This window comes from Tachyglossus aculeatus, chromosome 4 (genome assembly GCF_015852505.1).
Source record: "Tachyglossus aculeatus isolate mTacAcu1 chromosome 4, mTacAcu1.pri, whole genome shotgun sequence".
Taxonomy (NCBI): Eukaryota; Metazoa; Chordata; class Mammalia; order Monotremata; family Tachyglossidae; genus Tachyglossus; species Tachyglossus aculeatus.
The window spans coordinates 22,092,636-22,119,262 of record NC_052069.1 but is presented as its reverse complement, the minus strand read 5'-3'; the positions used below and the strand labels follow the sequence as shown (position 1 = coordinate 22,119,262).

The 26,627-nt window shown below is 46.2% G+C and overlaps 1 protein-coding gene across 1 annotated transcript in view; it reads left to right on the top strand.

Moving 5' to 3' along the window:
* The first annotated feature begins 7,723 nt into the window (after positions 1 to 7,723).
* Positions 7,724 to 26,627, top strand: part of ANKRD13C (ankyrin repeat domain 13C) — a 100,174-nt gene continuing 81,270 nt past the window's right edge. The window contains exon 1 of the mRNA XM_038744995.1: positions 7,724 to 8,117. Coding sequence (XP_038600923.1) covers positions 7,724 to 8,117 — 394 coding nt within the window. The remainder of the gene's footprint in view (positions 8,118 to 26,627) is intronic.

Sequence of the window (26,627 nt, the reverse complement as noted above, 5' to 3'; positions counted from 1 at the left end):
AACTTTGCCCCTATTACTATCCACTGCTGTTCCCTGCCAGCCCTGCCAGGAAGGATGCTGAGAGGGCTCTCAGGGTGAGGGGCCAGAAAGAGAGAAGGGAAATTGGGGGAAGGTAAAGCTGGGAAAAGGGAAAAGGGGAGGAGAAAAAGGAGGGGTGGGGGGAAAGTGAAGGAAGACATTAAGGAGAGAGGAGAGAGGGAACAGAGATCAAAAGTAGGTCCTAAGAGCACAGGTGAAAAGAACTGGAAGTTACCCAAGAAATGAGATCAAGAGGCGATTGAATGTCTTCAGGTAGGAGATAAGGTTTTATGGGGCGGCCGGTGGCCAGTCGGTTATATTTATTGAGTGCTGACTGTGTGCCAAGCACCAGATTAAGCGCTGGAGAGAATCATCATCATCATCAATCGTATTTATTGAGCGCTTACTATGTGCAGAGCACTGTACTAAGCGCTTGGGAAGTACAAATTGGCAGCATATAGAGACAGTCCCTACCCAACAGTGGGCTCACAGTCTAGAAGGGGGAGACAGGGAACAAAAGCAAACATACTAACAAAATAAAATAAATAGAATAGATATGTACAAGTAAAATAAATAGAGTAATAAATATGTACAAACATATATACATATATACAGGTGCTGTGGAGAAGGGAAGGAGGTAAGATGGGGGGGATGGAGAGGGAGAAGAGGGGGAGAGGAAGGAAGGGGCTCAGTCTGGGAAGGCCTCCTGGAGGAGGTGAGCTCTCAGCAGGGCCTTGAAGGGAGGAAGAGAGCTAGCTTGGCGGATGGGCAGAGGGAGGGCATTCCAGGCCCGGGGGATGACGTGGGCCGGGGGTCGACGGTGGGACAGGCGAGAACGAGGTCCGGTGAGGAGATTAGCGGTGGAGGAGCGGAGGGTGCGGGCTGGGCTGGAGAAGGAGAGAAGGGAGGTGAGGTAGGAGGGGGCGAGGGGATGGACAGCCTTGAAGCCCAGGGTGAGGAGTTTCTGCCGGTTAGACACTTGACGTGATCCCGGCCTCCAGGAACCAGTTGTTCCCCCGTCTCTGATGACCAGCCAAGCCTAATTCATTCATTCAGTCATTCAATCATATTTACTGAGCGCTTATCAAACAGGAGAGATATCTGCTGGACAAGACTGATGCCCGGTTGACCCGCACAATGCCTGGCTCAAAGTGCTTAACATTCATTCATTCGATCATATTTATTGAGTGCTTACGGTCTGCAGAACACTATACTAAGCGCTTAGAAAGTACAATGCAGCAACGAAGAGAGACAATCCCTGTCCACACCAGGCTTACAGTCTAGAAGAGGGGAGAGAGACATCAAAACAAGTAAGCAGGCATCAATATGAATAAATAGAATTATAGATATATACGTAAGTACTATGGGGTGGGGGAAGAGTCGAGTGACGCAGAAGGGAGCTAAAGAAAAGGGGGGCTTAGTCTGGGAAGGCCTCTGGGAGGAGGTGAGCCTTCATTAGGGCTTTGAAGGGGGAAATATGACTGTTCAATCAGTTGTATCAGTCGTATCAGTCATATCAATCAAATGCGATTGATTGATTGATTGATTGTTTGGCGGATTTGAGGAGGGAGGGAGTTCCAGGCCAGAGGTAGGACGTGGGCCGGGAGCTGGCAGTGAGACAGGCTGGGTGGAGGCACAGTGAGAAGGTTGGCACCAGAGGAGCGGAGTGTGCGGGCTGGGATGTAGAAGGAGAGAAGGGAGGTGAGGGAAGAAGGGGCAAGGTGATGGAGAGCTGTGAGGTGATAATGAAGAGTTTTTGTTTGATACCACAATTATTATTATTATTATTATCAGGGTATTGATGCCCTGCAGTGGGAGATCAAGGCCAACTCTATTCCTGGAGATCTTTCAGAAAGAACAGTCCCCCATAACCCATCAATCCTGGGGGATTTTACCCTCCACTTGCCACGATAGAGGGGTCTGGACCAGGTGGTAGGGAGGGTCTCTCTTTATTGCTGTATTGTGTTTTCCAAGTGCTTAGTACAGTGCTCTGCACACAGTGTGTATATAGCTATAATTCCATTTATCTATTCTATTCTATAAATGAAGGCATTTATTAAGCACTTACTATGTGCAAGCGCTCCCCCTCCCCATCCCCCCACCCTACCTCCTTCCCCTCCCCACAGCACCTGTATATATGTTTGTACAGATTTATTACTCTATTTCACTTGTACATATTTGTTATTCTATTTATTTTATTTTGTTAATATGTTTTATTGTCTGTTTCCCCCTTCTAGACTGTAAGCCCGCTGTTGGGTAGGGACCGTCTCTATATGTTGCCAACTTGTACTTCCCAAGCGCTTAGTACAGTGCTCTGCACACAGTAAGCGCTCAATAAATACGATTGAGTGAATAAATTGGTGGAGCTGGGATTTGAACCCATGACCTCTGACTCCAAAGCCCATGCTCTTTCCACTGAGCCACACTGCTTCACTATTCTGATGGCATTGACACCTGTCTACTTGTTTTGGTGTCTGTCTCCCCCTTCTAGACTGTGAGTCCATTGTTGGGTAGGGACCGTCTCTATAGGTTGCCAGTTTGTACTTTCCATGCACTTAGTACAGTGCTCTGCACACAGTAAAAGGTCAATAAATATAATTGAATGAATTGTACTTCCTAAGCGCTTAGTACAGTGCTCTGCACACAGTAGGTGCTCAATAAGTATGAGTGAATAATAATAATAATGGCATTTATTCAGTGCTTACTATGTGTAAAGCACTGTTCTAAGCGCTGAGGAGGTTACAAGGTGATCAGGTTGCCCCTCGTGGGGCTCACAATCTTAATCCCCATTTTACAGATGAGGTAATTGAGGCCCAGAGAAGTTAAGTGACTTGCCCAAAGTCACACAGCTGACAATTGGCGGAACTGGGATTTGAACCCATGACCTCTGACTCCAAAGCCGTGCTCTTTCCATGGAGCTAAGCTGCTTCTCCTATAAGCGCTCAGTAAATATGATTGAATGAATGAAGGAATGAATAAATGAGTAAGCGCTCAATAAATACGATTGAATGAATGAATAAGTGCTCAATAAATTCGAATGAATGAATAAGTGCTCAATAAATTCAAATGAATGAATGAGTAAGCACTCAATAAATATGATTGAATGAATGAATAAGTGCTCAATAAATTCGAATGAATGAATAAGTGCTCAATAAATTCAAATGAATGAATGAGTAAGCACTCAATAAATACGATTGAATGAATAAGTGCTCAATAAATACGATTGAATGAAGGAATGAATGAATGAGTAAGCACTCAATAAATACGATTGAATGAATAAGTGCTCAATAAATTCAAATGAATGAATAAGCACTCAATAAATTTGAATGAATGAATGAATGAGTAAGCACTCTATAAATACGATTGAATGAATGAATGCCCCCCCCGCCCCCCTTCTAGACTGTGAGCCTGCTGTTGGGTAGGGACCGTCTCTATGTGTTGCCAACTTGTACTTCCCAAGCGCTTAGTCCAGTGCTCTGCACATAGTAAGCGCTCAATAAATACGATTGAATGAATGAATGAGTAAGTGCTCAATAAATACGATTGAATGAATGAAATGAGTAACCGCTCAATAAATTCGAATGAATGAGTAAGCACTCAATAAATACAATTGAATGAATGAATGAGTAACCGCTCAATAAATACGATTGAATGAATGAATGCCCCCCCCCCACCCCAGACTGTGAGCCTGCTGTTGGGTAGGGACCGTCTCTATGTGTTGCCAACTTGTACTTCCCAAGCGCTTAGTCCAGTGCTCTGCACATAGTAAGCGCTCAATAAATACGATTGAATGAATGAATGAGTAAGTGCTCAATAAATACGATTGAATGAATGAAATGAGTAACCGCTCAATAAATTCGAATGAATGAGTAAGCACTCAATAAATACAATTGAATGAATGAATGAGTAACCGCTCAATAAATACGATTGAATGAATGAATGCCCCCCCCCCCCCCCCCACCCCAGACTGTGAGCCTGCTGTTGGGTAGGGACCGTCTCTATGTGTTGCCAACTTGTACTTCCCAAGCGCTTAGTCCAGTGCTCTGCACATAGTAAGCGCTCAATAAATACGATTGAATGAATGAATGAGTAAGTGCTCAATAAATACGATTGAATGAATGAAATGAGTAACCGCTCAATAAATTCGAATGAATGAGTAAGCACTCAATAAATACAATTGAATGAATGAATGAGTAACCGCTCAATAAATACGATTGAATGAATGAATGCCCCCCCCCCCCCCACCCCAGACTGTGAGCCTGCTGTTGGGTAGGGACCGTCTCTATGTGTTGCCAACTTGTACTTCCCAAGCGCTTAGTCCAGTGCTCTGCACATAGTAAGCGCTCAATAAATACGATTGAATGAATGAATAAGTGCTCAATAAATACGATTGAATGAATGAAATGAGTAACCGCTCAATAAATTCGAATGAATGAGTAAGCACTCAATAAATACAATTGAATGAATGAATGAGTAACCGCTCAATAAATACGATTGAATGAATGAATGCCCCCCCGCCCCCACCCCAGACTGTGAGCCTGCTGTTGGGTAGGGACCGTCTCTATGTGTTGCCAACTTGTACTTCCCAAGCGCTTAGTCCAGTGCTCTGCACATAGTAAGCGCTCAATAAATACGATTGAATGAATGAATAAGTGCTCAATAAATACGATTGAATGAATGAAATGAGTAACCGCTCAATAAATTCGAATGAATGAGTAAGCACTCAATAAATACAATTGAATGAATGAATGAGTAATCGCTCAATAAATTCGAATGAATGAATGAGTAAGTACTCAATAAATACGATCGAATGAATGAGTAACCGCTCAGTAAATTCGATGAATGAATGAGTAAGTGCTCAATAAATACGATCGAATGAATGAATGAGTAACTGCTCAATAAATTCGAATGAATGAATAAGTACTCAATAAATACGATGGAATGAATAACCACTCAATAAAGACGAATGAATGAATAAGTGCTCAATAAATTCGAATGACTGAATAAATGAATGAATGGATGAATGAATGAGTAAGCGCTCAATAAATTCGAATGAATGAATAAATTAATGAACGGATGAATGAATGAGTAAGCGCTCAATAAATTCGAATGAATGAGTGAGTAAGCGCTCAATAAAAACGACCAAATGAATGAGTAAGCGCTCAATAAATTCGAATGAACGAATGAGTAAGCGATCCATAAAAACGACTAAATGACCGAGTAAGCGCTCGATAAATACGACTGAATGAATGAATGAGTAACCGCTCCATAGATTCGAATGAATGAATGAGTAACCGCTCCATAGATTCGAATGAATGAGTAAGCGCTCAGTAAATGCGATCGAATGAATGAATGAGCAACCGCTCAATAAATACGAATGAATGAATTTGTACAGATTTATTACTCTATCTGTTTTACTTGTACATATTTACTATTCTGTTTATTTTGTTAACGGCTGAGATCCTGTATATATGTATAGATGGTTGTACATATTTATGACTCTATTATTTATTTATTTATTTATTTTACTTGTACATTTCTATCCTACTTATTTTATTTTGTCGGTATGTTTGGTTCTGTTCTCTGTCTCCCCCTTTTAGACTGTGAGCCCCCTGTTGGGTAGGGACTGTCTCTATGTGTTGCCAATTTGGACTTCCCAAGCGCTTAGTCCAGTGCTCTGCACATAGTAAGCGCTCAATAAATACGATTGATTGATGATTGATTGATTGAATGAGTAACCGCTCAATAAATATGAATGAATGAATGAATGAATGAATAAGCGCTCAATAAATACGATCGAATGAACGACCCGAGATGGTTGTACATATTTTATGACTCTATTATTTATTTATTTATTTATTTTACTTGTACATTTCTATCCTACTTATTTTATTTTGTCGGTATGTTTGGTTCTGTTCTCTGTCTCCCCCTTTTAGACTGTGAGCCCCCTGTTGGGTAGGGACTGTCTCTATGTGTTGCCAATTTGGACTTCCCAAGCGCTTAGTCCAGTGCTCTGCACATAGTAAGCGCTCAATAAATACGATTGATTGATGATTGATTGATTGAATGAGTAACCGCTCAATAAATATGAATGAATGAATGAATGAATGAATGAATGAATAAGCGCTCAATAAATACGATCGAATGAACGACCCGAGATGGTTGTACATATTTATGACTCTATTATTTATTTATTTATTTATTTTACTTGTACATTTCTATCCTACTTATTTTATTCTGTCGGTATGTTTGGTTCTGTTCTCTGTCTCCCCCTTTTAGACTGTGAGCCCCCTGTTGGGTAGGGACTGTCTCTATGTGATGCCAATTTGTGCTTCCCAAGCGCTTAGTCCAGTGCTCTGCACATAGTAAGCGCTCAATAAATACGATTGATTGATGATTGATTGATTGAATGAGTAACCGCTCAATAAGTATGAATGAATGAATGAATGAATGAATAAGCGCTCAATAAATACGATCGAATGAACGACCCGAGATGGTTGTACATATTTTATGACTCTATTATTTATTTATTTATTTATTTTACTTGTACATTTCTATCCTACTTATTTTATTTTGTCGGTATGTTTGGTTCTGTTCTCTGTCTCCCCCTTTTAGACTGTGAGCCCACTGTTGGGTAGGGACTGTCTCTATGTGATGCCAATTTGTGCTTCCCAAGCGCTTAGTCCAGTGCTCTGCACATAGTAAGCGCTCAATAAATACGATTGATTGATGATTGATTGATTGAATGAGTAACCGCTCAATAAGTATGAATGAATGAATGAATGAATGAATGAATAAGCGCTCAATAAATACGATCGAATGAACGACCCGAGATGGTTGTACATATTTTATGACTCTATTATTTATTTATTTATTTATTTTACTTGTACATTTCTATCCTACTTATTTTATTCTGTCGGTATGTTTGGTTCTGTTCTCTGTCTCCCCCTTTTAGACTGTGAGCCCACTGTTGGGTAGGGACTGTCTCTATGTGATGCCAATTTGTGCTTCCCAAGCGCTTAGTCCAGTGCTCTGCACATAGTAAGCGCTCAATAAATACGATTGATCGAGGATTGATTGATTGAATGAGTAACCGCTCAATAAATATGAATGAATGAATGAATAAGCGCTCAATAAATACGATCGAATGAACGAGTAAGTAAGCGCTCCCTAAAGGCGCTTGGCCTGGACGAAGGGGTCGGGAACTCCCGGCGGCGGAGTCCGGTTGACCTGAAGGGGGCGCTCTAGGCGCCCCGTCATTCATTCGCGCATCGTCCCCACGGGCCCGCCCCGCCCCCTTCTACGTAGCCCCGCCCACCTCTAAGCCCCGCCCACTCTCCCCCTCCCCAGCGAGCGGAGGGGGCGAGGCAGGAGGTGTTGCAACCCAGCCCGCGGCCGGGGGCGGGGGGGCCAGGAGATCTCGCGAGATTGTCCGGGCGCGCCGCCGCGGCGGGGAGTTCTCGCGAGAGGAGCGGCGGCCGTGGACCGCTCTGAGGCGTGAGGCGACGACGACGACGAGGAGGAGGAGGAGCGGGCGGGAGAGCCGGTTGTGGTCCCCGTGGGTGTCGGTGCGTGTGTGTGTGTTTTGGGCGGTATGCCCAGGGCTCCCGGGCGGCCGGTCGGGGGGCTCCCGGCGGGCGCCGAGGGGTCGCGCCCCGGGGCCCGGCGGTGAGGCCTCGGGGGGGGCCGGCGGCCGGCGGCGGCCATGACCGGGGAGAAGATCCGCTCCCTGCGGAGGGACCCGAAGCCCAGCAAGCGGGAGGGCGGCCTGCTGGACACCGGGGGGGGCCACGACGACGACGACGACGACGACGACGAGGCCGCCGCCGCCGCCGCCGCCCCCAAGGCCGCAAAAGCCTGCCACAGGATCTTCAGCCACCATCACCACAACCACCACCACCACCACCACCACCACCATCCCCACCCCCGGAACCAGCCGACGCCGGCGGCCGTCGGGGCGGCCCCGGGCCCGCCGCCCCCCGCCGGCCCCGGGCAATGGCCCGGACACTTCCCGGTGCACGAGTCCGTGTTCAAGGGGGACGTGAGGAGGCTGTCGTCCCTCATCCGCACCCACAGCATCGCCCAGAAGGACAGCCACGGTGAGGACCCGCCCGGCCCGAGCGCGGCCCCCCTCGCGGCCTCCCCGGGGGGGGGGTGGACGGACTTCGTCAGCGCCCACTCTCCGTGCGCAGCACTGGGATAAGCGCTGGGGGACAGACGAGGGAGGTGCAGCCTCGTTCATCCCAGCCTCCTTATTGAGCGCCTACCGTGGGGAGATGCAGCCTGATTCATTCATCCATTCAGTCGTCTTTATTGAGCCCTTAGTGTGTGCAGAGCACTGTTGGGAGCGCTGGGGGAGAGACGAGGGAGATGCAGCCTCATTCATTCATCCATTCAGTCGTCTTTATTGAGCGCCTACTGTGTGTAGAGCACTGTTGGAAGCGCTGGGGGAGAGACGAGGGAGATGCAGCCTGATTCATTCAGCCATTCAGTCGTCTTTATTGAGCCCTTACTGTGTGCAGAGCACTGTTGGAAGCGCTGGGGGAGAGACGGGGGAGATGCAGCCTGATTCATTCATCCATTCAGTCGTCTTTATTGAGCCCTTACTGTGTGCAGAGCACTGTTGGAAGCGCTGGGGGAGAGACGAGGGAGATGCAGCTTGATTCATTCATCCATTCAGTCGTCTTTATTGAGCGCCTACTGTGTGCAGAGCACTGTTGGAAGCGCTGGGGGAGAGACGAGGGAGATGCAGCCTGATTCATTCATCCATTCAGTCGTCTTTATTGAGCCCTTGCTGTGTGCGGAGCACTGTTGGAAGCGCTGGGGGAGAGACGAGGGAGATGCAGCTTGATTCATTCATCCATTCAGTCGTCTTTATTGAGCGCCTACTGTGTGCGGAGCACTGTTGGAAGCGCTGGGGGAGAGACGAGGGAGATGCAGCTTGATTCATCTATCCATTCAGTCGTCTTTATTGAGTGCCTACCGTGTGCGGAGCACTGTTGGAAGCGCTGGGGGAGAGGCGAGGGAGATGCAGCCTGATTCATTCAGCCATTCAGTCCTTTTTATTGAGCGGCTATTGTGCGCGGAGCACTGTAAGAAGCGCTGGGGGAGAGACGAGGGAGATGCAGCCTGATTCATTCATCCATTCAGTCGTCTTTACTGAGCCCTTACTGTGTGCGGAGCACTGTTGGAAGCGCTGGGGGAGAGACGAGGGAGATGCAGCCTGATTCATTCATCCATTCAGTCGTATTTATTGAGCACTTACTGTGTGCAGATCACTGTTGGAAGCGCTGGGGGAGAGACGAGGGAGATATAGCATGATTCATTCATCCATTCAGTCGTCTTTATTGAGCGCCTACTGTGTGCGGAGCACTGTTGGAAGCGCTGGGGGAGAGATGAGGGAGATGCAGCTTCATTCATTCATCCATTCAGTTGTCTTCATTGAGTGTTTACCGTGTGCAGAGCACTGGACTAAACACTGAGAGAGAGAGAGAGAGACGAGGGAGATGCAGCCTGATTTATCCATCCATTCAGTTGACTTTATTGAGCGCTTACTCTGTGCAGAGCACTTTTCAAAGCCCTGGGGGAGAGATGAGGGAGGTACAGCTTGATTCATTCATCCATTCAATCGTCGTTATTGGGCGTCTACCGTGTGCAGAGCACTGTTCGAAGTGCTGGGGGAGAGACGAGGGAGATACAGCTTGATTCATTCATCCATTCAGTCGTCGTTATTGAGCATCTACTGTGTGCAGAGCACTGTTGGAAGCGCTGGGGGAGAGATGAGGAAGATGCAGCCTGATTCATTCATCCATTCAGTCGTATTTATTGAGCCCTTACTGTGTGCAGAGCACTGTTCGAAGCGCTGGGGGAGAGACGAGGGAGATGCAGCCTGATTCATCCATCCATTCAGTCCTCTTTATTGAGCGGCTACCGTGTGCGGAGCACTGTTGGAAGTGCTGGGGGAGAGGCGAGGGAGTTGCAGCCTGATTCATCCATTCAATCGTATTGAGCTCTTACTGTGTGCAGAGCACTGTTTGAAGCGCTAGGGAAGAGATGAGGGAGATACAGCCCGTTTCATCCATCCATTCAGTCGACTTTATTGAGAGCCTACTGTGTGCGGAGCACTGTTCGAAGCACTGGGGGAGAGATGAGGGAGATGCAGCATGATCCATTCATCCATTCAGTTGTCTTTATTGAGGCTTACTGTGTGCAGAGCACTGGACTGAGCGCTTGGGAAGTTGGCAACATAGAGAGACTGCCCCTACCCAACAATGGGCTCACAGTCTAGAAGGGGGCGATGACAACAAAACATATTTATCGAGCGCTTACTGTGTACCGAGCACTGTTGGAAGCGCTGGGGTAGAGACGAGGGAAATACAGCCTGATTCACCCATCCATTCATTCGTCTTTATTGAGTGCCTACTGTGTGCGGAGCACTGCTGAGGGAGAGACGAGGGAGATGCAGCCTGATTCATTCATCCATTCAATCATCGTTATTGAGCGTCTACTGTACGCAGAGCACTTTTGGAAGCGCTGGGGGAGAGACGAGGGAGATGCGGCCTGATTCATTCGTCCATTCAGTTGTCTTTATTGAGTGTTTACCATGTGCAGGGCACTGAGCTAAGTGTTGGGGGAGAGATGAGGGAGATGCAGCCTGATTCATCCATTCAGTCGTCTTTTTTGAGCGCTTACTGTGTGCAGAGCAGTGTTCGAAGCGCTGGGGGAGAGACGAGGGAGGTGCAGCCTGATTCATTCATCCATTCAATCGTCGCTGTTGAGCGTCTACTGTGTGCAGAGCACTGTTGGAAGCGCTGGGGGGGAGATGAGGGAGATACAGCCTGATTCATCCATCTGTTCAGTCGTCTTTATTGAGCGCCTGCTGTGTGCAGAGCACTGGACTAAGCACTGGGGGAGAGATGAGGGAGATGCAGCCTGATTCATTCATCCATTCAATCGTATTTGTTGAGCGCCTACTGTGTACAGAGCACTGTTGGAAGCGCTGGGGGGGAGACGAGGGAGATACAGCCTGATTCATCCATTCAGTCGTCTTTATTGAGCACTTACTGTGTGCAGAGCACTGTTGGAAGCGCTGGGGGGGAGACGAAGGAGATGCAGCCTGATTCATTCAGCCATTCAATCGTATTTATTGAGCGCTTACTCTGTGCAGAGCACTGGACTGAGCGCTTGGGAAGTCGGCAACATAGACTGTCCCTACCCAACAACAGGCTCACAGTCAAGAAGGGGGAGACGGACAACAAAACATATTTATTGAGCGTCTACTGTGGCAACTATGTTACCAATTTGTATATGTTGCCAATTTGTACTTCCCAAGAGCTTAGTACAGTGCTCTGCACATAGTAAGCGCTCAGTAAATGCGATTGATGATGATGATGATGCAGAGCACTGTTGGAAGCGCTGGGGGAGAGACGAGGGAGATGCAGCCTGAGCATGGCTCAATGGAAAGAGCACGGGCTTTGGAGTCGGAGGTCTAGGGGTTCAAATCCCGGCTCCGCCACTTGTCAGCTGTGTGACTTTGGGCAAGTCACTTAACTTCTCTGGGTCTCAGTTACCTCATCTGTAAAATGGGGGTTAAGACTGTGAGCCCCTTGGGACAACCTGATCACCTTGTAACCTCCTCAGCGCTTAGAACAGTGCTTTGCACATAGTAAGCGCTTAATAAATGCTATTAAAAAAATCCATCAATTCAGTCGTCTTTATTGAGAGCCTACTGTGTGCAGAGCACTGTTCGAAGTGCTGGGGGAGAGACGGGGGAGATGCAGCCTGTTTCATCCATTGTCGTCTTTATTGAGCGCTTACTGTGTGCAGAGCACTTGAGGGAGATGCAGCCTGATTCATTCAGCCATTCAGTCGTCTTTATTGAGTGTTTACCGTGTGCAGAGCACTGGACTAAGCGCTGGGGGAGAGACAAGGGAGATACAGCCTGATTCATCCATCCATTCAATCGTCTTTATTGAGCGCCTACTGTGTGCAGAGCACTGTTGGAAGCGCTGGGGGAGAGACGAGGGAGATGCAGCCTGATTCATTCAGCCATTCAATCGACTTTATTGAGCGCCTGCTGTGAGCAGGGCACTGGACTGAGCGCTTGGGAAGTCGGCAACATAGAGAGACTGTCCCTACCCAACAGCGGGCTCACAGACTAGGAGGGGGAGACAGACGACAAAACATATTGAGCGCTTACTGTGTGCCGAGCACTGTTCGAAGCGCTGGGGGAGAGACGAGGGAGATGCAGGCTGATTCATCCATTCAGTCGTCTTTATTGAGCTCTTACTGTGTGCAGAGCACTGGACTAAGCGCTTAGGAAGTCGGCACCATAGGCGGTCCCTACCCAACAACGGGCTCACAGTCTAGAAGGGGGAGACAGACAACAAAACAGGACATATTTATTGAGCGCTTACTGTGTGCCCAGCACTGTTCAAAGTGCCGGGGGAGAGACGAGGGAGATACAACCTGATTCAATCATCCATTCAGTCGTATTGACTGAGTGCTGACTGTGTGCCGAGCACTGTTCGAAGCTCTGGGAGAGAGACGAGAGAGATACAGCCGTATTCATCCATACATTCAATCGTCTTTATTGAGCGCTTACTGTGTGCCGAGCACTGTTCGAAGCGCTGGGAGAGAGACGAGAGAGATACAGCCTGATTCATCCATCCATTCAATCGTCTTTATTGAGCGTTTACTGTGTGCAGAGCACTGGACTAAGCGCTTGGGAAGTGGGCAACAGAGACGGTCCGTACCCAACAACGAGCTCACAGTCTAGAAGGGGGAGACAGACAACGAAACAACACGTAGACGGGTCAAAATCGTCAGAGTAAATAGAATTATAGCTACATGCCCATCATTAACAAAATAAATAGAATAGGAAATATGTACAAGTAAAATAGAGTAATAAATCTGTACAAATATATGCAAGTGCTGTGGGGAGGGGAAGGAGGAGAGGTAAAAGGGGGCTCAGGCTGGGAAGGCCTCCTGGGGAAGGTGAGCTCTCAGTATCAGCTCAACCTGATGACCTTGTATCTAACCCAGCACTTAGAATACTGCTCGGCACATAGTAGGCACTGAACAAATACCATCATTATAAGGTCAGCAGGTCATCCCAGGTGGGGTTCGCAGTCTTCATCCCCATTTTACAGATGAGGGAACTGAGGCCCAGAGAAGTGAAGTGACTTGGTGCTTGTTCAGTGCTTACTATGTGCTGAGCACTGTTCAAAGCGCTGGGGGTGGTACAAGGTAGATACAACCTTCCTCCTCCTAGAGTGAGCCCGTTGTTGCGTGGGGACTGTATGTTGCCAGCTTGTACTTTCCAAGCGCTTACTACAGTACTCTGCACACAGTAAGTACGATTGAATGAACCTGATTACCTTGTATAATAATAATAATAATGACATTTATTAAGCATTTACTATGTGCAAAGCACTGTTCTAAACGCTGGGGAAATTACAAAGTGATCAGGTTGCCCCACGGGGGGAGCTCACAGTCTCAATCCCCATTTTACAGATGAGGGAACTGAGGCACAGGGAAGTTAAGTGACTTGCCCAAAGTCACACAGCTGACAATTGGCAGAGCTGGGATTTGAACCCATGATCTCTGACTCCAAAGCCCGTGCTCTTTCTACTGAGCCACCCTGCGTCTCTAACCCAGTGCTTAGAATAGTGCTCGGCACATAGTAAGCGCTTAACAAATACCATCATTACAAGGTGATCAGGTCATCCCACGTGGGTCTCACGGTCTTCACCCCCATTTTACAGATGAGGGAACTGAGGCCGAGAGAAGTGAAGTGACTTGGTAGTTGTTCAGCGCTTACTGTGTGCCGAGCACTGTTCTAAGCGCCTGGGGTAGGTACAAGGTCATCATGTTGTCCCACGTGGGGCTCACAGTCTTCATCCCCATTTGACAGATGAGGAAACTGAGGCACAGAGAAGTGAAGTGACTTGCCCAAGGTCACACAGCAGGCAAGTCGTGGAGCAGGATTAGAACCCACGTCCTCTTACTCCCAAGCCTGTGCTCTTTCCTCTAAGCCACGCTGCTTCTCTAGTGCCTATTGTACTTTCCAAGCGTTTAAACCAGTGCTCTGCACGCAGTAAGCACTCAATAAGTACAATTGAATGAATGAATGAATCCCCCTCCTCCCCCCACCCCACTCTCCTTGCCCTGGAGCCATCCCTCCATCATTCATTCAGTCGTTTTTATTGAGCGCTTACTGTGTATGGAGCACTGTACCATCAGGCCTTTCTCCCTTTCACCCTCCTCTCCTTCCTCAGTTAACCTCATTCAGTCGTATTAGGCATTTACCGTGCGCAGAGCACTGTGCTAAATGCTTGGGAAAGTACAATACAGCAACCAAGAGTGACAGCCCCTGCCCACAACAAGCTCATAATCTGCAGGGGGATGGGGGGAGAGACAGACATCAATGCAAGTAATAATAATGATGGTATTTGTTAAACGCTTACTACGTGCCTAGCACTGTTCTAAGCGCTGGGGTAGATACAAGGTGATCAGGCTGTCCCATGTGGGCTCATAGTTTTAATCTCCATTTTACAGATGAGGTAACTGGGGCACTGAGAAGTGAAGCGGCTTGCCCAGGGTCACACAGCAAGACAAGTGGCGATGTTGGGATTAGAACCCAAGTCCTCTGACTCCCGAGCCCGTGCTCTTTCCACTAAGCCACGCTGCTTCTCACGCTGTACTAAGCGCTTGGGAAAGTACAATACTGCAACCAGGAGTGACAATCCCTGCTCATAACGAGGTCACAGTCCCCGGGGGACGGGGTGGGGGGAGACAGACATCAATATAAATATATAAAATGACAGACCTCTATATAAGTGCTTTGAGGCAGGGGGGAGAGGGGAAGAGCCAAGTCAGGGAGATGCAGGAGAGAGTGGGAAATGAGGAAAAGTGGGGCTTAGTCTGGAAGGCCTCTTGGAGGAGATGGGCCTTCAGGAAGGTTTTGAAGGGGGGAGGGAGAGTAATCCTCCGGCGGATTTGAGGAGGGAGGACCTTACATCGCGACCGTGGGGAGTTGAGACCGGTCAGAACCTGCCTTTCCTCCAGGGATCCTCCTGGGTAGGGAGATACGCCCGGACCCTCCTCCCACTCGTCAAGTTTCACATCGGTGGGACTCACTGTCATTTTATTTGCCCTCGGAGGAGGCCTCTAAGTCACCAGTTCCTTTGGTCGCAGTGGTTTTTCGCTTGAACTGCTAGGCGACCTGTGCCCGACTATCCAGTCCGAACGGGCCATTTTCTTTTGTCCCCGGGGTCTTATCAATAAATAATGCAGACCGCTGTGAAGGCTTTCCCAGAATCGTTCATTTGAGAAGAGGCTAGATAAGGAAAAGCTGCAACCCCGTTGAACAGTTATTTTGTGAACGCAGCCGGGTGTCAGCCCCTGCTCGCCATCAGGGTCGTCATATTGTTTTCTTTCCCATTTGGTATTTTAATGCTTTGGCACTTTAGAGCCTTCTAGACAGGCTGGCAAACAATACCAAGCAGACCGGTACTTCTTAACCCCATCTGAAAGCCAGCTACTGTGCAAGGTATCTTCTAGACTGTGAGCCTGTTGTTGGGTAGGGACCGTCTCTATATGTTGCCAACTTGTACTTCCCAAGCGCTTAGTACAGTGCTCTGCACACAGTAAGCGCTCAATAAATATGATTGATTGATCTAGGAGACTACAATTAAGCGGCTCCCGAATAATGTGGTCTGGAGAGTCTACTGAGAGTGTTTCTCATATTCCTGAGTGTAACTCAAGAGGTCTGACCTAGGTTTTGGTAATGAATAGAACTCCTGTGAGCACTTGGAGACTCACATTCCTGGATAATAATAATAATGATGACGATGGTATCTGTTGAGTCCTTACTATGTCTCAAGTCCCGTTCTAAGCGCTGGGGTAGATACAGGCTAATCAGGTTGGACACAGTCCCTGTCCCACATGGGGCTCACAGTCTTAATCCCCATTTTATAGATGAGGGAACTAAGGCACAGAGAGGTTAAATGACTAGCCTAAGGTCACACAGCAGGCAAGTGGCAGAGCCGGGGTATGAACCCAGGACCTTCTGATTCCCAGGCTCTGTCTACTAGGCCATGCTGCTTCCCAGTTGTGTTTAATAGTTACGTTGAGACACATTGAGCTCTTCCTGTGTGCGAAGCACTGTGCTAAGTGCTGGAGTGGTTACAAGACGTTCAGATTGGACACCTTCTCATTTATGTGGAAACAGGCACAAAGAGGTTAGGTGACTTGCTCAAGGTCAAACAGCAGGCAGGCAAGGACTAAAACCTGGGTCTCCTAACTCCAAGCTCTATCTTCTTTCTATTTGGTCATACTATTTCTGATCTCTTTTTTTTAGCTTCGCTAGAATCCATGCTTTCCTCTCCATCTGAAAAATAATAATAATTATGGTATCCGTTAAGCGCTTACTATGTGCCAGGCACTGTACTAAGCGCTGGGGTGGGTACAAGTAAATTGGGTTGGACATAGTCCTTGTGCCCCGAAAGGTTCACAGTCTCAATCCCCATTTTACAGATGAGGGAACTGAGGCGAGGAGAAGTGACTTGCGTAAGGTCACACAGCAAGCAAGTGGCAGACTCGGGATTCGATCCCATGACCTTCTGACTCTCAGGCCCGTGCTGTAACCACTACACCATCTCCTTATCCTTTTCTACCTTGATTTTTGCATCAGCCTCCTTGCCGACCTCCCTGCCTCCTGTCTCCCCCCACTCCAATCCATATTTCACCCTGCTGCCCGGGTCATTTTTCTACAAAAGCATTCAGTCCATGTTTCCCCGTTCTTCAAGTACCTTCAGTGGTTGCCATTTCTACGTCAGATGAACTCCTTACCATCATCTTGAAAGCACTCAGTCACCTTGACCCTGCCTGTCTTACCTCCTTGATTTCTTACTACAACCTAGCGCAAACACTTTGCCCCTCTAAAATCACCCTACTCACTGTACCCAGTCTCATCTATCTCACCACCAACCTCTCACCCACATCTTGCCTCTGGTCTGGAACTCCCTCCCGCTTCGTATCTGAGAGATGATCACTCTCCCAACCTTGAAAGCCCATCTCCTCCAAGAGGCCTTCCCCGAATAAACCCTCATTTGCTCTTCTCCCACTCCCTTCTATGTCTACTTTGCAATTGGATTTGCATCCTTTATTCACCAGCCCCACAGCACTTATGTGTGCAAACATAATTTATTTGTCTGTCTGTCTCCCCCGTTAGAGTGTAAGCTGCTGTGTGCAGGGAATGTGTCTGCCAATTCTGTTGTAGTTTACTTTCCTGAGTGCTTAGTACAGTCCTCTGCACATAGTAAACCCTCAGTCAGTACAGTTGTTTGATTCTAGATTGTGAGCTATCTGCTCTGCACATAGTAAGCGCTCAATAAATACGATTGATTGATTGATTGATTGATTGTGGGCAGGGAACATACCTACCAACTCTTTTATTGTACTCAACCAAGCATTTAGTACAGTGGTCTGCACACAGTAAGCGCTCAGTAAATATGGTTGATCTCTATACTCTTCCTTCACTAGTCGTAATTTATTTTATTGTCTTTTTCTTCCCGCGAGTTTTATAATCTCCTTGACAAGGATTCTCATCTACTAACTCCATTTTACTCTCCCAGACGCTTAGTAGAGTGCTCTACCTAAAGGAGGTGTTCAATGCTATCATTTGTCAGTGTTTTTAAAAAATGAAGCCATCCTTACTAGGTTATTGAACTTCTCTTTCATAGCCTGGTGTTATAAAAGTACCTCGGGCAAGGTAATTGAGTCTTGGGTTACCATTTTAACTAAGCGGAAGTGTTAATTGCAGAAATTCTTGGCTTCTGACTAAGCAGCGTTTGTCCTCCTTTTCCCCTTCCTTCCCATCAGGAGAGGCAGAAAACAGTTTTCGGCTGGGGAGCTTTGATAAGGACAGGCAGGGATGTTGGCTGTCTCTGCTTCCCTCCCTCCCCTCCCCGCCTTCTCTAGAGTTGCTTTCTCCTGCTGTCTCTGCTCTCACCTCAGCTCTTTGTCTCCTGTCCTCTCTCCCTCATTTCCCCCAACATTTAATTGGGCCCTTAGACTAGTCCTTTCGAAACTGTTATAAAATTATTTGTAAGAACAAACTTATCTTTAAATGTGACTGCCATTGTCAGCTAATAATAATAACAATGATGATGATCATATTTGTTAAGCGCTTACTACGTGCCATGCACTGATCTAAGCGCTGGGGTAGATACCAAGTCATCAGGTTGTCCCACATGGGGCTCACAGTTTTAATCCCCATTTTACAGATGAGGGAGCTGAGGCCCAGGGAAGTGAAGTGACTTGCCCAAGGTCACACAGCAGACAAGTGGCAGAGCTGGGATTAGAACCCATGACCTCTGACTCCCAAGCCCAGGCTCTTTCCACTAAGCCACACTGCTTCTCAACAGGTACATTTTAAATACACTAGTTGCCAAAATCACTGTAGAATGTAGTGCCCAAAACTATATTGAAATCTGCAAGTGGAAAAAAACCTGAAAGTCTGTTTTCCTAGGGGCTGGAAAAGGGTGGAATATTTCTATACAGAATGAGTCAACCTGAACCAGTGTTGTAGTAAGTGATGTATATTAAAACATATTCAGGAATTAGCAGTATAACTCTGCTTTTTAGCTCAAAGATTCACAAGGGGAATTTCTCTCATTTTGAGCAAAGGGTTCAGCGTACTTTACAGAGAGTTACCTTAATTATGCCAGCTCTGTTTCAGGTTGGTAGTTGACACATTATCCCCATTTTACAGCCATAACGAGGAATGGCAGATGAGAATTACAGAGGTTAATTGACTGCTCAGAGGAGCAGAGCTGCCTTTGGAAATGAGTGTCCCTGATCCTTTGAATTCTAGAATCTTTCTTCCTAAATTTGGGCCTTCAAAATAAAACATAGATGGTATTTATCAAGTGCTTACTTCCTGCCCCCCCCCCCCTCCCCCCACTAGTTTTTTCGGATGAGTCATAAACCCTGTGGACTTTTCGGCTTGAAGAAGGTACTACCTCACTCCACCCCATTTATAGCACAAGGACTGTGGACAGAGTCCTTGCCTAGGAACCACCCTTATAGACCCGGGTGAGGACTAGAGCAACTGGTGACTATTTGGCCATTAGTTGGCTACTGTGGGTCTGCTCCCCCGACCCCTCAATATGAGGCTACATCAGTGGGAGCTGTTCGGAGGGAGAGTTGAGTTGTCTATTATTAAACCATTGAGGCGCAGCACAGTTTTCCCATAACCGTGCGTTACGCTAATTCTCAAACTGAACTATTTTTTACATTTAATATCCAGCTTGGTCAAAAACATCCCCCATTTCTCACAAATGATCTCCACAGTCAAAATGTGGTCCAAGTCTCCAACATGGTTCCCCTCCATTGACTCTGTTTCCCTTGGAGCAGGCTGAGAATTGCTTGTCTTCTAAATATAGTGATTATAAAATAGCTAGGTGGGAGACTGTTTTTGCAGTAGATTATGTCCCTGGATTATCAGTCAGCTGGGTATTTTTTAGGTTCAGTCCTTATGTGTGCCATCTTTTTGAACTGGAGCGGCTTTATTGTTGCTGGCCACAGAACTTGGAGCTGAAGTGGTCTGCGTTCACACTGTGAAATGATCAGATATAGCCTGCGAGCATCGTTCCCCTTAAAAGAACAGAAAAGGACTAAGTAACTATAGTAGCTTTATGTGCTGCACCTTACTGGAATTCATCTTCTGTTGTACAATCCTTAAAGGAACAGGAGAATAGAAATAAAATGTCTCTTTTTTGTTGTATTAAGCACTTACTGTGTGCCAGGCGCTATACAAAGCACTGAGGTAGATACGTGATACGCAGGTTGGACATAATCTGTGTCCCACATGGGACTCACAGTCTTAATCCCCACTTTACAGATGAGATAACTGAGTCACAGGGAAGTTAAGTGACTCGCCCAAGGTCACACAGGAGACAAGTGGAGGAACCGGGATTAGAACCCAGGTTCTTCCGACTCTCATGTCTATGCTCTATCCACTAGGCCACACTTTCTCTAAATCATGTCTCTTGTCTAAATCAGGCCAGTATAGTGGCTTTCTATTTTGGAAATTGGGGATTCTGCGTTCTTAGTGGGTTAAGAACTCTGAGAACTCTAGTAATCATAAAACTGCGATTTCTGAAGGAGGTCAGGGTGTTGCAGAAATCTGTGGCAAAGGTGTTTGGTCTGTCATTACAAATGGCCAGTGTACCAGAAGTTGGCATTGTTGAATTCCAAAACTGATTTTAGGAATAAGAGGACTAAGAGTTTTACTTCTGTAAGGTGGCAGACTGGTAAAATCTTGGAAGAGTCAGAAAAACCCAACCTGTTAGGGAAAAGGCAAAGTGGTTTCTTTTAGGAAAGGTCATACCTCTCTTATCTGTGGGAGTTCTTTGGGGAACACGATAAATGACTACTTTCCTAGATGAATAGTAGTAATAATTATGGTATTCGTTAAGCATTTACCATGTCCCAGGCACTATACTAAACCCAAGGGATGGATATAAGCAAATTGGGTGGACACAGTCCCTGTCCCACATGGGGCTCACAGTCTTCATCCCCATTTTTACAGATGAAGGAACTGAGGCTACGAGAAATGAAGTGACTTGCCCAAGATCACTCAGCAGACAAGTGGCGGAGCTGGGATTAGAACCCATGACTTTCTGACTCCCGGGCCCCTGCTCTATCCATTATGCCATGCTGCTTCTCCTAAGCGAAGTGTAAATAGAAACATTCTCCCGGGATCAATGCAAGCATTTACTTTAACAGTATCATAATGGGGAAGTAGCATAGCCTAATGGAAAGAGCATGGCCCTGGGAATCAGAGGGCTTGGGTTCTAATTCTGGCTTTTCCCCTTTCCTGCTATGCTTCCTTGGGCAAGTCCTTTAATTTTTCTGGGCCTGTGCCCTCAGCTCTAAAATGGAGAGTCACTTAGACTGTGAGCCCCATGTGGAACAAAGGAACCGTGTCCAAGCTGATTTTCTTATATCTACCCCAATGCTTAGTACAGTGCTTGGCATGTAGTATGTGCTTAACGCATATTATTATTATTATTAATAATCACCATTATAACAATTTGTAAGAGGGAGGGTTCAGTTAAATATCAATCAATAGTATCTGTTGGTGTTTGAGTGAAAAGCATTGTTACCAGGTTCTTGGAAGAGTGCAGTAGAGTTAGACACAATCTCTACCTTAAAGGAGCTTATAATTTGATGGAGGAGAGACTCTGAATTAAATTTCATGTAGGGGGAAGCAAAAATTTAAGGTTGTACATACATGCTACTGGAGAGTGGGAAGGGACTAGTTTCCAAGTGCAAAGGTGACAAAGTGTTGAAGTGGCAGTGAAGGGGAAATGAGAGCTTAATCGTGGAAGGCCTCCTGGAGATGTGATTTCAGAAGGACTTTGAAGATGCGGAGAACAGTAGTCTGCCTGATGCAAACAATGAGAGAGTTCCAGTCAGAAAGGAGGGCAATAGCAAGGAGTTGGTGGTGAGAGGTGAGAATGAGGCACCTCGAGCATGTTATCTCCAAGTTTACAACTGACACAGAGCCCTTCCAAGTGATGAAATGCCGTGCAGATGGGGATAAACTGTGGAGAGATCTGAGAAGCTGAGTGTACACAGAAAAACCGCAGATGAACTTCAGTAGGAGCACGTGCAAGGTATAGGCACCAGGTAAAATAAAGCCAAGAGATAATTATAGGATGATGGTTCCGAACTACCAATTTTGACTCAAAATTGATCTTCTAATTGTCGATTATCTCAAACTTCTAGTCTAGTGTGTTGCGGCAGTTAAGATGGCCAGTAGTATAGTGAATACTATTGAGAAGGATATAGAAAACAAAACAAAAAGCAGAGTTTTACTGTTATGCAAAACCCTGGAACTTCTGCATCAGGAATATTACATGCAGTTCTGCACCTGGAGGATATAGAAACAGGCGGAGAAGACCCAGAAGGGACATTGAAAACGATTGAGGCTGGAGGGGAGTATAGGAGGAGCTATTTGAGGGTAGACTGAAAAGATTTGTATTCCAGCACAGAAAGATGAAGCCAGAGTGGGGGCATGATTGAAGTCTACAGAGTCATGATGGCTCTATCTAGGAGAAACATTGAACTGCCGTTCATCAAATTGCACACCACGAGGACAAAGGGGCAACTTTTGAAGTTTGACAGCGAGAGGTTCCTGACAGATGAACGATAAAATTTTTCATTGAGCAGTTGGGAATCGGTTACCATAGGAAGTTGTGCAAGGGGAAAATAATCAACGACTTTGAAAAAGTGTTTGGGTAAATTCATTAATGACATCCATAATGAGATCGTAGGATGGAAATGTAGGTGATACATCTGTATCTACGAGATTGGGTGTCAGAGGGCAGTGTCCCATTGTTCCGTCAGTCCTGTGTTGGCATAGTTGAAGATAGACTACTGGGCTGAATGGATGACAGTCCCACATTTCATTATGGCACTTGCATATCATATGTCATCATCATCATCAATGGTATTTATTGAGCACTTACCGTGAGCACGGCACTGTGCTACATCAGCCATATTTCCTGAGTGCTTACTATTTACAGAGCACTTCATCAAGTGCTTATTAAGTGCGTGGGAGAGTAATAATAATTGTAGTATTTAAGTGCTTACTCTTTGCAAGGCACTGTATTAAGCTCTGGGGTGGATACAAGCAAGTCAGGTTGGACACAGTCCCATGTCCCACATGGGGCTCATGGTCTTAAATCCCCATTTTACAGATGAGGTAACTGAGGCACAGAAAAGTGAAGTGACTTGCCCAAGGTCACACAGCAGACAAGTAGCTGATCTAGGATTAGAACTCATGCCCCTCTGACCCTCAGGCCAGTGCTCTATCCACTGTGCCATGCTGCTTATACAGCAGAATTAGTAGACATGTCCCCTGTCCACAGTGAGCTTACAGTCTAGCGGGGGAGCTGTAATAGCTACCAGTTATTATTGTTTATTTCAAGTTTGGTTTCAATTGCAGAGACTTTCAAAAAGGAAATCACTGGTTTAACCTAAAAAGCAGTTCTTATGCCTTAGGGGACCACTGCTAAGTCCTACTCTTTCTCAGTTTTTCCCCCCTCCCCCACTCTGCTGGTAGTGAAGGTAACTCCAATCCTGAGCTTAGCAACCCTTCTCCACCTGCTGACCTCAGATTCCTTTAGTTTCTTTTAAGAGGGCGAGATCTAGCCAGATGGGTGACAGACAAAACTCAGTGGTTTTTTAGGGTACTCTCTTAATTGCAAGGAAAGTGCCCCCCCACCAAAAAAACATATTTTACTTGCTTTTTAAGTCATCATCATCAATAATATTGAGCCTTTTCTGTCAGCCACAGCACTGTACTCAGTGCTTGGGAGAATATTTTAATATTGGCAGAATGATCTGGATGCCTACAGAGGTCATTTTGGGGAAAGAAATCTTCTATAGCTGTTGGCAGAATAACAGTAGCGCTTCTCCAAGGACTTCTCCCTACTATTGTGAGGTTGACTAAGAGAAGTCAGTGCAAACTAACTGCTAATCCTTACGTGTGGTAACCAAACCACAAATCTAGCATGTCTGTCACCTGGGCCTTTTGCTGTTTATAGCACTATCATTTGACTTTCTGGAAGCATAACCGAACCATCCTGTTTCTGAATGCAGTGAGCTTTTTTTCGCATCCCAAATGTCTACACAATTGCTACTTCTGGTGTGTTCTTAAAGCCCTTAGAAGTATTGGATCTGCCTGGCCTATATGTGATCTTTTTGAGGAGCCCAAAAAGTAGTTTCTCTGGGGTGGTTTTGAATATTTTGTTCCCCTCGTCTGTCTTTTTGGGTACTCTAGGGATTGTTTGACAGATCCTGAGCACTTTTGGCTTTAGCTACTTTGATGTCACGGATGGCATAATAGGTGGCAGTGTTAGAGTTTTCTCAGAAGATGAATTTGTGGTCAGAAATTAAAGAGGGTGGGGTTAAGGCTACCACTTTGTAGGCTTTATTTTGATCAGGAGCTTGGTGCACCCTTCATGCCAGACTGCTGAGATAACTCAAATTAGCTTGGCTGTGGGGATAAGACTGTGAGCTCATTATGGGCAGGGATTGTATTTGTTGTTGTGTACTCTCACAAGCATGTAGTACAGTGCTTTGCAAACAGTAAGCACTAAATAAATACAACTGAATGAATGATAAGGCTTTTATCAGTCAGCTAGTTTAGCACGTGACCTACCTTCCTCTGAAGAACAGTTGGTGAGTAGTCAGCTAATTTTTGTGGAATTGTCACTAACCAGTTGCACATCCTCCTGTGCTATTGCCAATCAGTGTATCAGTAGTATTTATGGAACACCTACTGTATGCAGAGCACTGCGACAGCATTTGATTGAGTACAATCGAGCCACGTATGATCCCTGCCCTAGGTTTCTGTCAGTCTAGTGGGGAAGACAAATGCAAAATGAGTACAAAATAGGAGGAAGACAAGAATGGAAAGGTGGATGTGTGGATGAGTAAGTGCTTAAGTAGTAGAGTGTAGTTCAATATGTATAGCGGTACTATAGGTGATAGTGCGGGGTTAAGTATGGAGTGAGTGTAAAAGTGTTGAAGCAACAGTTGAGAGATGAACAAATTAATCAGGAAAAGCTTCTCTGAGGAAGGAGGAGGGATTTCAGAAGGACATTAAAAATGGGGAGAGCGGTGGTTAGGGGATTTGCAGATGGGGGGATTTCAGGCAGGAGGAAGGGCTGTGAGCAGGGACTGGGAGAGATGAGAATGATCCACAGTGAATAGACTACCCGGAAAGAAATGAGGAATGAAGTGGGAGTGGAATGGCTAGGTAGGAGTGGAATGGATATAATGGATGAGTCAAATGGAAACAACTGATTGATTGTAGCTGATGTTTTAGAAAAGTGGTTTGGGTACTGGAGTTAAGTGTAGAAGGAGATCTGCAAGTAGCTTCATTGGGATGTGGCGAATGCCTGGGTTAGGTTGGTGGGGTGGGGACGAAGGGATAGATTCTGGAAATGTGGAGGAAGAACAGGCGGAATAGGTGATGGACTGAATAAAGGTGTTGAAAGAAAGTAAGGAATGAAGACGTGGACTTTGGAGACAGGATGGTAGTGTTGACAATTCTAGAGCGTGTTTGAAAATGTTGGGTAGCTCTTGGTTGTAATCTTTTTTCCAGCATAATAGAAATGATTTCATATTGTTTAGGTTCCATGCAGGAGCGCCAACTGTACAAGCATAGAAGGTGTTGGGTAGTAGAGTTTCATTTTACAATCCTGCATAAACTTATTGGAAATGGCAAAAAGAAGATCATTCAGTCAGTGGTATTTATTGAATGCTTACTAGATACAGAACACTTTACCAAGGTCCTGGGAAGGTACATTACAACAAAGTTGGTAGACACATTCTTTGCCCACAATAAATTTACAGTTTGAGATTCTTTCTAAACTGCCTTAATCTGCAACCCCTTTGTAGAATTGTCTTAGGTAATTCAGCAGTTTCTCTGCACTCCACAACTTGGGGTTGACTTTGATTCCATGCCCAGACCAAAAAAAAGGTTGCTCAGCCAACAAAATGAATCCAGTTCTCTCTGCATGTGATCACTCATTGATAGTAAGGTATTTTGGGAGGAGTATTGGCTCCCTCCCATCTGGCTTCCTTCCCCTTCACTCCACTGAAACCGCCCTCTCATAGGTCACCAATGACCTCCTTCTTGCCAAATCCAATGGCTCCTACTCCATCCTAATCCTCTTCGACCTCTCAGCTGCCCTTGACACTGTGGACCTTCCCCTTCTCCTCAGTACTTTATCCAACCTTGGTGTCACTGACTCTCTCCTCATCTGTTTCTTCTCTTACCTCTGGCCATTCATTCTCAGTCTCCTTCACAGGATCCTCTTTCCCCTCCCGTCCCCTAACTATAGGGGTCCCTCAAGGGCCAGGTCTTGGTCCCCTTCTGTCACATCTACATCTACATCACATCTACATTCCCCATCTACAACTCACTCCCCTGGAGAACTCATTTGCTCCCACAGCTTCATTTATCATCTCTATGCAAATAACACCCAAATCTATATCTCCTCCCCTGTTCTCTTTCCCTCCCTCCAGGCTCACATCTCCTCCTGCCTTCAGGACATCTCTGCTTGGATGTCCTCCTGCCACTTCAAACTCAACATGTCCAAGACAGAGTTCCTTTTCTCCCCTCCCAAACCCTGTCCTCTCTCGAAGTTTCCCCGTCACTGAGGTCGGCACAACCATCCTTCCCATCTCACGAGCCTGCAACTTTGGTGTCATCCTTGACTCTGCTTTTTTAGTTTCCCCACATATACAATTCATCACCAAATCCTGCTGATCTCACCTTCACAACGTCCTGAAGATCTGCTCTTTGCTTTCCATTCAAACTGCTATTACGTTAATACAATCATTCATCCTGTCGCAGCTGGATTACTGCAACAGCCTCCTTTCTGACCTCCCAAACTGCTGCCTCTCCCCACTTCAGTCTGTACTTCATTCTGCTGCCCGGATTATCTTTCTACAGAAATGTTCAAGGCATGTCACCCCCCTCCCCCAAAACTCTCCAGTGGTTGCCTTTCAATCTCCAT